This window comes from Phyllostomus hastatus, unplaced genomic scaffold (genome assembly GCF_019186645.2).
Source record: "Phyllostomus hastatus isolate PE091 unplaced genomic scaffold, TTU_PhHast_1.1 phas_contig_40, whole genome shotgun sequence".
In the NCBI taxonomy this organism is placed as follows: domain Eukaryota; kingdom Metazoa; phylum Chordata; class Mammalia; order Chiroptera; family Phyllostomidae; genus Phyllostomus; species Phyllostomus hastatus.
The window spans coordinates 85181705-85194054 of NW_025333872.1; the positions used below are offsets into that span (position 1 = coordinate 85181705).

Here is a 12350-nt window from a genome sequence, read left to right on the forward strand (position 1 = left end):
AAAACCTCCCATTAATACGTTCATTTCATTCTTCGAAAGTTCTGGGAGGAAAAACTTTTCTGTTGTTTATAATCTGATATTCCCTTAGTGGGCACCTGCCACCCATACACGGACTTGAACTCTGGGGAAGGGCCCTCGGTAGAAGCGCCCCTCCTATCACTAAGAGTGACTGGCGCGTCCACACTTCCCTGGAGTGTAAGGGTGGGTGGGGATGTTAGCTTTGGTGCCTTAGCGAAGCTCATTAAAGGGAGGAAGGAAAGTTAGGACCATTTAACTCTATCTTCTATAAAGCAGAGGCATCAGTCTCCTTAGGGTCCTTTTGGGGCAGGTGAAGACTGCAGTGGGAAAATCAGTCACAAAGTGGTATTATATCCTGTTACGACATATCAAAATTTGTGGGCAGATACCATCCATCTATGCCATGATTTCGGAATGCAGTAACTTCACAGCTAAAAACCTTCAGGTGCAATGCATCAAAACTTAAAATCACTGCATCCTTCATTCTTAGGTGATTGAAACGATATTAGAAAGACAATGAAGGCGAATTCTATCATGAGGAGTTGGTGTCCTTCACGGTAAATATATGTAGTGTATTTGCAAATGCTTTGCCAACAGATAGCAGCAAATCCTCTACTACGTGGCAAAATTGATTATAAAATTACTTTTCTATTCCTTTGAAACCTTTTCATTTATAAGTGTCCAAGGGCAGTCTATTACTATCATACAAACAGCTCATTTTTCCTGTCGCTCCAAGCTGGCATTTCAGCATTGGGTTCCAATTTTAGAACAAAGTAGGAAAATCTTCCAAATAAACTTGGCAAAGAATATGGTCACCGAAATTTACTAAGACAAATGAAACTGCTTTTTACGTGATATTCTATTTCAAATCAACAGAGTTCATACAAGTGAATTAGATCAAACATATGGATTTTTCCTCTTGTTGGGTTAAGGGAAAATGGCTACGTCCTCTTTGATTTACATACCAGCGGTTCTCAGTTGTTCCCACTAGGACATGTTTGGTAGCGTTTGGAAACATTTTTGGTTGTCCTAACTTGGGAGGTGGGCTGTGCTACGAGCATCTACTGGGTAAAGGCCCAGGATACTGTTAAACATCTTCAATGAACAGGACAGTTCCCACACAGAAGAGTTATCTGCCCTAAAATGTCAAGAGTGCTGAGACCGTGCACCTGGCTTCTGTCCCAGCTCACGGTTCATCCCACAGCTCATGTCACAGCTGCATTCTTTTAGCCGAGCCTTATAGGTCAATTGCTCAGTTCGGTATTGGAGTGCAGGAGGAGGATGGGAACTATAATGTGCCTCTAGGGTGGGAAGAAGGCACTGCTTTGAGGTTCCGTGGAGGCATTCCTTGAGTTGGAAGACCATGTGATTCTTTATTAGAAGCTGGTGGGTGTGCCAGATTAGGGCTTTACATAAGAATATCATGGGGATTCATGAATTTTAGAAAGATAGTAGTGATCTTTGTTTGAGGTCTGAGAGCCCTATGCACAGAAAGTCATTGGAGGGGGCGGGGCTCATGGCTCTATTCAGCTGAGTGTCAATTACAGCCAGCCATTCCAGATGCTGCAACATTGTAACTGTGGCTGCTGGACGGAGATGAGGGCCACAGGCCCGGAGCGCAATATTCTCAGCAATGTGTGGCTGATTTTGAAGACCATCTGTCTCATTTTCATATAGAACAGGCTCTGCCAAAGTGTCTGCATGCCGAATGAATTTTTTTAAAAAACCACCATAAAACCAGGCTACGTCAAAAACATGTTTTAAAATATTTTTATTGAAATATAGTTCACATACCAAAAAACCCAGCCATTTAAAGTGTACAATTCAATGTTTCTTTCCCCCCCTATAGTCACAGCATTGTGCAACTGCCACTACAATCTAAGGTTAGAGCGTTTTCACCGTTCCAGGAAGACACCTCATCCCCACCAGCAGTCACTTCACAGGCCCCAGCGTCGCTCCTAGGCCCGGGCAACCACTCATGCGCCTCTGCCTCTATCGATCTGACTACTCCAGACCCTTCGTATAAATAGAACCACACAGTATCTCATTACAGTTTTTTTTTTCTCTTAGCGTGTTTTTAAGATTCATTCTTTGTAGCATGTATCAGTGCTTCATTTCTTTTTTACGTCCAAGTAGTATTCCACTGTAAGCCTACACAACCTTCTGCTTATCCATTTATCCTTCGATGGGCATTTGGGTTGCTTCCACTTCTGTCTGTAGTAAATGCTGCTGATAGGAACGAGTTTTAGGGTGGGTCCCTAATCCAATGTGACGATGTTGCAGACAAAAGGGGGCCACATATTAAACCTGACAAGGTCAGGGGAGGCCTCACCACACACTTATAAACTCAGAGACATAAAGTTAATGGATAAGATGATCGGAACACAAAAATCCCTGCCTTAAATGCAAGTCTGGCAGGTAGTCACACCCTAGGCCTGTAGCTTTCTTGACAAAGGTTAAAATCTTGACCTTAAGTGAGCCTCTTTTCCTGTTGCATCTAAGATAACATGCCTTTGGAGTGTCCGAGGGACCCTTTCTAGACCCCTCAGGGCACAACCCACCAGCAGAGCAGCAGACCCCAGAACCCCTCGCTGTTACCTTGCTCCCCACATACCATCTGTGTTCTAAATGTCGATTATTAACTATCCTGCACAGTAGGAAAAGGAGGTCTCTCTCCATTTTACTTTTTATACAGTCCCAGAGATTCCCCCCAACTCTGCTTTCTCCCACCCCCGTAACCTGCCACCAATGGTTCTGATGTAACCTAACCCTCCTTACGGCTCCTCCTTTGACTCGAACAGAAACAACAAGTGGCGAAACTGCCATTCTCTGAATCCTTCGAGATTTTGCTCCCTGGCAATGGTTCGGTTTGGCTCAAATAAACTCATAAAAATTCTCTACAGGTCTGGATGTTTCTTAGGAAGACACCGGGGTGCGTGAACAGAGGAGAGATCACGTGGGGACATAGGGAGGAGCTGCCTGCAAGCCCAGGAGAGACGGCTCATCAAAAACCAGACCTGCCGACACCCCGATCTTCAGCTTCACCTCTAGAATTGTGGGAAATATATTTCTGTCGCTCAAGCCACCCAGTCTGTGCTATTTCCTTATGACAGCCCAAGCGGACCCATGGACGGACATGCCTAGAAGTGGAACTGCTGGGCCCTCTGGTAACTGTGTTTAACAATTTGCGGAACTGCCGGACTATTCACATAGGTTTCCTTTTCTTTTTAGTAAATACGGAGGAGGGGCATAGCTAAGTATATGTTTAACTTTTTTTTAAAAGATTATTTATTTATTTATTTTTAGAGCGCGAAGGGAGGGAGACAGAGAGAAACATCAATGTGCGGTTGCTGGGGGCTGTGGCCTGAAACCCAGGCATGTACCCTGGCTGGGAATCAAACCTGTGGCACTTTGGTTCGCGGCCCGCACTCAATCCACTGAGCTACGCCAGCCAGGGCTTATGTTTAACTTTTTAAGAAATGTGCAAAATGTTTTACAAAGTACCATTTTACCTTTCCACTATCAGTGTATGAGGGTTCCAGTTTTCTAAATCCTTGCCCAAACATGTCATTGTCTTTTGATTATAGTCTGGTGGGTAGGATGTAGTATCTCATTCTATCTTTTTTAATAGACTTGACTTCTCGAGCTGCTTTAGGTTCACAGCAGAACTGAGCAGAAAGTACAGTTCCTGCATAGCTCCCGCGTGCCCCACCCTGCCAGAGTCCTGCACCAGAGTGGTAAATTCGTCGCGTTTTACCACTGATAAGCCTATATTGACACATCATTATTATTCAAAGTCTATAGTCTACGTAGGGGTGCACTCTTGGTACTGTTCACTCTGTGGGTTCTGACGATGTTAATAACATGTACCCATCATCAAATCATCATCGAGTTTCACTGCTCTCAAAATCCTGTTCTGCTTAGGCAGCCCTCTCCCCCCCCAGTCCCTCTCATTATGGCTTTCGTTTACATTTCCCCCAGAGACTAATGCTGCTGATCATCTCTTCATGTGCTTATTAGCCACTTGTGTATCTTTTTCAGAGAGGTGATATACGTCAGAAGGCACAAACTTTCACTTGTAAGGTGGGCGAATTCTGAGATTATAATGCACAGCATGGTGCCTGCAGTTAACCACAGTACTGTACACTCTCATCCTGCTGAGATCTTAAGACTTTTTACCGCACACACAAGAAAAGTGTTAACTGTGTGAGGCGATGGATGTGTTAATTTGATCTTGGTAGTCACTTCACAATGTCTGTATAAATCATGTTGTATAGTTTAAATTAGTTTAAATATATAGAATTACATTTGTTAATTATTTCTCATTAAAGCAAGATTAAAATGGCTATTTTCCTGACTACCTGATCATCGTTTTTAAAAAGATTTTTATTTATTTATTTTTAGACAGAGGGGAAGGGTGAGAAAAAGAGAGGAAGAAAAACATCAAATGTGTGGTTGCCTCTCACGTGCCCCTAACTGGGGACCTGGCCTGCAAGGCAGGCCTGTGCCCTGACTGGGAACTGAACTGGCGACCCTTTGGTTCACAGGCTGGCACTTAATCCACTGACCCACACCAGCCAGGGCCTGACAATCATCTCTGAAGACACGTACTAAATGTGTGCCTTCAAAATACAAAATACACACAATGAACTGGTACTGCAGAAGTTCTATCATAAACTTTTAGAAGTGCTATCATAAACCTTTAGATTTCCTATGCTTTTAACATCTTACTTGAAAATAAAAACAGTTCTATTGAAAAAGCCTGAATCCTTTTATTGCATTGGGTTGTCTTTTTGTTGTTAAGTATCAGCACTTTCTAAGGTTGAATTTGCCTCCAGCTGAAGAGGGAAACAACCCGATTTTGTCTCGTGTGAGAGGAACATGGTAACATCGGGCAGTTATTCTGGAGAGTGGCCTGCTCCATAGGTGCACTGTCCCCTTAGATCTGGGATCCGTGTCACTGAGGACACCTTGTGATTTCAGGGCAGAGCCACTCATTTTCTTGGCAGCTGGATTCACAGGTGTCCAAAAGAAACAGCCTTAGGCAATATGAAATTAATGTTGGAGATAAAAGTTGCTCAGTTTGTTTAACAACTAGGTACTGATAGATAGCCAAATCCAAATAAGAATCAAACAGCTCTTACTACTAAATATGAAACACATTTAGTGCAGTTATGGGAGAAATTTTAAGTGATTTCTCAGTGTTTATTAGCTAGGTCTCTTGAGTGGACAGGATGTTTGCAAATGTTTTACTAACCCACGACTCTGCTCTGATGTGACCCACGTTTGCTAGTTGTTCCAGCCCACGAAGTTCAACAAGTATTAACTGCACACGCAAGGGAAGGCAGTTCCTTTCTCCTGAATTAATTGAAATCCTCACTAAATTTTAAAAAATAGTTGCACTTTCTTTGTTTACTTAACTTTTTAGAAAAGGAAACAGACACCCACTTTTTTGGTATTTGTTATTCACATGGCAGAAGAGATCCTGGAACTTTACAGCCATGTATTTTGGGAAAGAGGAAAAAAAAAAGCCTAAAATGGGACATACCATAGTTTGTTGTTTTTTTTTTAATAGGACTCAAAAGAGCTTTAAAGTTCACTTGCACTTGAAAAAAAATCCTGGATTTCTTAAAATCTTTCAGAAACAATTTTGCTCTCTCCTTTGAGAACTCTTGTGTGTTCTAAAATTCCTTTCTCGTGGATAATCGGAATTGTACGGGATGCTGTAGGCCTCTTCTCACTGGCATCCTGAAACAAGCATGAAATTCTTCATCATACCTTCTTTGTCTGGTAGAGAATATGAGTAGCTCCTATGTCCACTTATCTAGGTGACATGCGACCACTATCTAAGCGGGGGGTGGGAATAAAGGTGTTAGTGCTGACTGAAAAAACCCCACGTCAAAAACATGTTCTTGCACGGAACTGTTCCTCACATAGGCTCTATCGGGGTGTGGAACATAAGAGGAGGTTTCCAAGCGACGAGGTTGCCCAATGGGTTTAAAGAGAAAGACCTTTGCAAGAAGGTTGAAGGGTTGGAATATCTGATAGGCAGAAAGGAAGTTATTGGGCAATTTAATAAACAACAGTCACCTATATGACAAATAATCACACAGATCATGGAGGTTAAATTTTATTTCTATGTTGCAAGGAAAAGAAGCATAAGCTGCAGTACAAAAAGTTTGGTTTCAACAAACAAGCTCAGTTGCAATAAACAAAATCAGTCCTGAAAGTCACTGATATTAGATAATGCAATAGGGTATGACAGATGGCGCGGGACCTTCAAAGACGAGATACAGAGATGGCCTCTGAAATGCTGATGAAGGAAGAAGGCACGGGAAGGCTACAGATGGTGATTCTGGTCCCTGCCACGTTCTTGTGCTACCACATTTTCTGCCTGTGACTCTTCTGACTCTTCTGTTGTATAACTTGGTGACAGGGTGAAATGCTCGGTGTCTCTGATGCCATCTTGCTGGGGCCTGAGTGCTTCCCATGGCCTTTGGGCTAACAGCTCTTGCTTTACACTTGATAATCATGACAGGAATTCAGCTTTGGACTTGAGTTTTTACAAAAACAGCCTCTCCTATTTTTCCTTCCCTGGATTTAAATGGAGCCTGGACTTTGTGCTTGCTAAAAATAGATTTGAGGAACCTCTGAGCCCCCCATCTTCTCCACCAGGGACCTTCTTGACCAATAAACCTTCCCTCATTCAACTCTGACGTGTTGAATATTGGCCTTTTTGAAGTGTTGGGTACACAAACTTTTGGATGGGTAACAATCCTATTAACACCGCATACCTACTGTAAGAGGTGAATTCCCTTTGGGGTTATCAGTCATTCACACAATTCGCTCTCTAAAGCAGTGATTTTCAACCGGTGCCTGCAAGAAATTTTAAAACATGCAGTACCTGACTATTTAGTCAGGGGCACTGACCTCTTTCCCCTTAGGGGAAATTAAAAAATGACAACAGCCAACCCAACAAAGTCATTTGGTGTAAATGAATCAAAATTATACCTGGTATTTTGTCAGATCAGCAAAAGATGTATTTTGGGTGTGCCCCAGAATTTGAGTAGTTTGTTTATGTGCCATGAGACGGACAAGGTCGAGAGTCGCTGCTGTAAGGAAGGCTTGCAAGTGGCTCACACTCTGCAATGTAGCAGGAGGATATGGAGAGTCTCATCAATTTTATAAAATGCAGAGTTAATCCATCCTACTTTGAAGAAACACTATTGAAGTTGAGCTATCCTTTATCAGAGTTGCCAGGCTTAAAATGCATGGCTCATACTGTACTGTTTTAATGACACTTCATTTTTATATTGGCATGCCAGTTAAGAGTCATGAAATGGTCTATTACTGTGGGAAAAGCAGAAAGATACTTTTTATTCAGTTTAATGAAACCTGAAGTCATTTAGCATAGGTGATTTTGCATTTCTTGAAGATGATCCTTTGAGTTTAATAAACATCAAGAACTCTCACACACTATCTTGGGAGAACTAGCAAGTGAGAGCAGGGGACGACTTCAGAGACATCATTTCTTCCTTTGCCAAGGTGATGATTAATTTTGCATTGCTCAATTCAGTTCCTAGACATTTTGGTAAGTACTGTTAGGCTTAATAATTACTTGTAGAGTACTGGTGGTTTGCATGGTGAATTATCATGCCAAGAGTATTTTTGGTTTGTTATTACTGTGATATGAAAGGGACCAATCACTGAAATCAAGTGCATGGATCATTTTGCCAAGAACAGAAAGAGAAAAAGTTGGAGCTGCAATAAAACTGCAGCAATGCTATCGGGGTTGAAGCGAAAGATTATGGAACTAGGTACATGTATTTTGCATTGTATATAAATGTCTCTTCAGTGTTGTAAGCTCACCAGATTCAACAGGAAATGCTTCCCTATGTCCAAACACATTTAAGCTCTCTTAAGGATTGGAACTATCTCATTATTTCTCACGTTTCATTAGCATAGCACCCAATTAAGAACAGTGGTTTATAAGCAAAGTGATATTTCAGAGAACATGAAATGATGGAAAAAGGGAACAAAAAATCCTTTGTTTGCAGCCGAGAAGACCCGTGTCTTCTTCAGTTAGATCTGTATTTGTTTTGAACAATTATTTGGAAAAATTGTCCCAACTGCTTTAAAGAAGTAACAAATGTCTGTAAAATATGGGATTCTATAGTATAAACAATTGTGACATCTTTTGTTCAGACCAAAACAAAAAGAAAAAAACAACAAAAAAAAAACACCCCACATTGCATGTTCTACAGCTCAGAATTTAAATAAATCCCCAAATTTCAACTTCCACTAAAATATTTATTTAATTGATGACATCTTACAGAAATAAATAAGAGCTGTTTTTCCCCTTATACAGATAGGTGTATTTATATGTGTATATAGTTTTTTATAAAATTGAAGCATATCAAATTGCTTCCCTTGTAACTGCAGCTCCAAAGATACACTAGGAAACAAACAGAAGCACTACAATATGCTCATCATTCAATTATAACACCGCGGGCTTTCCGAATCCCAGCCACAAAGGTGAGAGAGAGAGAGAACACGAGCTCGGGAGTCAGAGTGGGGGACCTGAGCTCCACGTCCTCACCTGTACGTGTCACATACGCGATTCTCAGTATTTTTGAACCTCAGTTCTCTACCTTCCAAACAGGAGAGGCATGAATTATACCAATTTCACGAGGTTGTTGGGCAAATTAAACACGCGAATGTACAGGAAAGCTCTTTATAATATGTAAAGAGCTATAAAAATAATAGTTCTGTTTCATTTCATACAAAAGAATCGATGCATATCTCTCTTGGACTGAAGAATAAGCACCAAAAGTGTGTGTGTGTTTTCCTCAGCTGTTTATGTCAAACCCAGAAGAAGAAAATGCACCTTAACTAAGCACCAAAGCCTCTCGGACACATGTGATCCAGGGGACATATTTCTGTTACAGTTTTCAGGGTAGCTGAGCAGAAGCTAATGAGTCCTGAGGGTCATTTAAAACTTTGAAGGCTCACAGAAAACAAAACAAGAACATTTGTATTACATCAAATGACTAGGATATAAGCTACTACTCCTCAGTTACCAATTTCAAAGTCCATTAATTCTTCACAGAAGAAGAAACACTAAGTAATTAGCACTTGCAATTATTTGCTTATGTAAATATGACATTCTCTAGCTTCAAAGATAAAATACTAGTCACTGACATAAGTATTAGTGGAATAAAATAACAAACCCGACCGTAAATTCAGATATCTGTGGTTAAAGTCTAGTTACACAGAATATGGGACAGGAAAAGACTGCAGGGCATCCATATCAGAAGGATTCTTATAAAACCCGCCATGTTTCCATGTCATAATGGTAAGGACTGAAGTTATAAAAACTGCAATATTTACAATACCTCAACCTTAAAACATGTAAAAACTTAACAATAAGAAAAAATGAAAGCAGAGAAAGCAGGTTAGATAATTTTAAGGTAAACATCAATACACTTAAAAACCCTCTTTAAAGTTAACTGTTTATCCTCACACTAATTAACATGTAACAGCAATGGGAAAAAATGCTCAGTATTTTGATTTTTCACACAAGATACAGAAAAAAAAGAAATAATGGCCTAATACTAACTTATTGTTGGAATGGTATTAACTGTGATGTTACTATGTGTGGAGTTACAGTCTGGACCTACCTAAGTAACTAGGAGTTGGTGTAATTCATCATCTACTTAAAACACTATTAACAAGATATTGCTGAACTACGTGCTGAAGACACTGAAGGCCCTTCCAAAAACGAGATTCATGTTGGCTGAAGAGCCAGGTCATATAAAACTAGGCTAGTTCACTTTCTCTTAATCCATCTCTTTGTAAGACTAACTGCATGGAAAGAAAAGTACATACTACCTGTCTTCATTTCCTCAGATATAGATATTCTTTAGAACAAAAATAAATGTTTTATTAGGAGTGAAAAATTAAAAATCTTTATAGATCTTCTGGAAACAGTATATTGAAAAGGGCCCAATAACTACTAGGGCACTGTACAACTGAAAAAGAAAGAAATTCATTCACTAAGAACAGTGTGTACTGACATCTGCTGGATGCTTACAGCTCTACTCTACAAGCTCTGAAAGCTTTTAAACACGTCCCGGTTTGCTGACTGAACCAAGCGTGCGCTTCATTCAAGGTCTTCCGTGTCTTTGGTGAACAGGTCCGCCAGGTCTGCCACGGTCAGGGCGGAGGCCTCCGAGTGCTTGGCCGAAGAGTTCGTGTGGCTGCGGCGTTTCCGAGAGAGCAGGGTCAGAAGGAAACCCCAAGTGATAAATTACTTTGTTCGTATTACATGCTGTTCTAGTCTTATAAAATATGAGAATATAACAATATTATATTCTTATAATAATACAAGGACACTATTTCTTCCTCAGTTTTTATAGCTGAGTCATAAGAAACTCCCAGAAGAAAGTAAAGGGTGAGATCCCTATAGCATCTTGTTAAAACTAGTGAAGACTTCTATACATTATTTTTAGGCTTTGTCATAAAATGCCTTTTCTCTGTACCACTAATAAGAAAAAGAACACCCCCCGCCCCCACCAAATGTTACTAATGCTCTCACCTTACAATTTATCTTACTGTCCAAACTTCATTTGTCTCAAGAGATTTTCAACAGCAATTCTAATTGCTATTTTATTCAGGCAGCTTAACATAATGACTGAATTCTGTTACATATGGAAACAACCACCAGAAAAAGTCTTCATGTTTGGGGCAAAAGCTCTGGTAGTAGCCTCGTCCCTTCCCATCAGCCACCGATGGAAGACAATTTCTGGTTTCAAACTGCTTCTCTGCTCACTCTGCAAAGCGCCCCAGACTCGTCCCTGCGAAGGAAACCTCTGTCCTGGGCGTCTCTCCCGATCACACCGCTCACAAGGACGCAGTGGGGCATTTGTTTGTTTTCAAAATGACTTTAGGGAACACAAGTTATGAAATAACTATTAGGAAGTTTTAGGATCCCAAAGTCGATGTTTTAAAATTCAGGCTGCTTCGGTCTCCGCTGCTGTTCTGCCTTTGGAGCTGATGTTGCAATCGCCAGCAGAGTTTTAAGTCCGGACTTTCCTGTCTGTGTGCTACTAACAAGGGAAGGCTGAACCAGCACTTACCCGTATTTTGGCTGTGGATAAGGCACACCCACATTTTAGCACTAATTTCCACGTATAATTCACATTGTATGGGGGAATTAGTACTGCCCATGTGTAATGCGCATCCTTAGTTTTCCCTGAAAAATTTGGGTAAGAAAGCGTGCACTATATACAACAAAAATACGGTAAGTTTCAGTTTACAGATATCAGCGAAGGCTTTTGGGTTGGGCATGAAGACAAATTTCATTTAAAAATCCAATGTGGCAAAGAAACAAAGGATAGTTTATATATTTTTACACATTACAATCCCTATTAATATGTGAAGCCAAATACAGAATGAGCATTAATCGAAAATTCTGAACAGGTGAAATGCCGTACCTTGCCTCTAAAAAGCCTTCACACTTACACCTTTTGGCTGACCGAGCGGCCACCTCGGTGAAGAAGCTCCGAACACTCATGCACCTTATACACAAGCAGAAACACCTCCCCAGCGACTCAGCGAACTGTTACCTACCTCCTCTCAGCGGTTTTCAGCATCGCTTGCATCCTCTCTTCTATTGTCGCTTTAATTAAGAATCTGTGTACAATGGTAGGTCTAGAAGACACATGATAATTACAAGTTTAAAAACACCTTAAAGCTAATGAGAACAAACACACTTCATTTCGTATGTGCTATACGTCATCGGCCAGCTGGCAGGTGCTAACGGAGGTGCTGGCGGGGGTGGGGGTCCCGCAGTGAATGAAACACACTACTGAACCCCCACGAACTAACATTCTAGCGAGGGGAGACACAATACACACGTCAACATTTACGGTGCTTCCGGGTCCAGATGGTGCCAGGCGCTGGCACGCGAGTTGGACCGTGACTGATGGGGAGGAGGCTGCTAAGCAAAGGAGGCGTGGGAAGACGGTCTGCACGGAAGAAACTGCAGAGGAGTGCACAGTCAGTCCTGGGAACACAGCACTCGGGGCACGGGCCTGAACTGTTTGGGGGTCGAGGGAAGGCCAGCGTGGCAGAAGCACTCTGTACCGTGGGGCGGGGAGGCGAGGCTGAGACGGGAGGGATGGCCACAGGGCACCACATAGGGTGGGGCAGGACGTGGCAGGAATTTGGGTTACGTTGTGGGTTTTGTGCCTGATCTGAGTTACACCTGACCACACTTTAGAAATCCCTTCGGCTGCTGTGTGGAGTTGGACCACCGGGCAGCAGAGGTG

The 12350-nt window shown here is 41.6% G+C and overlaps 1 protein-coding gene across 3 annotated transcripts in view; it reads right to left on the reverse strand.

Moving 5' to 3' along the window:
* Positions 1 to 6135: 6135 nt before the first annotated feature.
* The window catches only part of SHPRH (SNF2 histone linker PHD RING helicase), a 72677-nt gene continuing 66462 nt past the window's right edge, over positions 6136 to 12350 (reverse strand). For 2 of the 3 annotated variants that reach the window (XM_045843003.1, XM_045843004.1), the window contains exons 29-30: positions 11650 to 11730; positions 6136 to 10277 (exon numbers count right to left, since the gene is read on the reverse strand). In XM_045843003.1, the coding sequence (XP_045698959.1) occupies positions 10181 to 10277; positions 11650 to 11730 (178 nt within the window). In that variant the 3' untranslated portion in view covers positions 6136 to 10180. Of the gene's footprint in view, positions 10278 to 11649; positions 11731 to 12350 lie in introns of those variants that run through there. The other variant, XR_006786133.1, reaches the window with a different exon arrangement.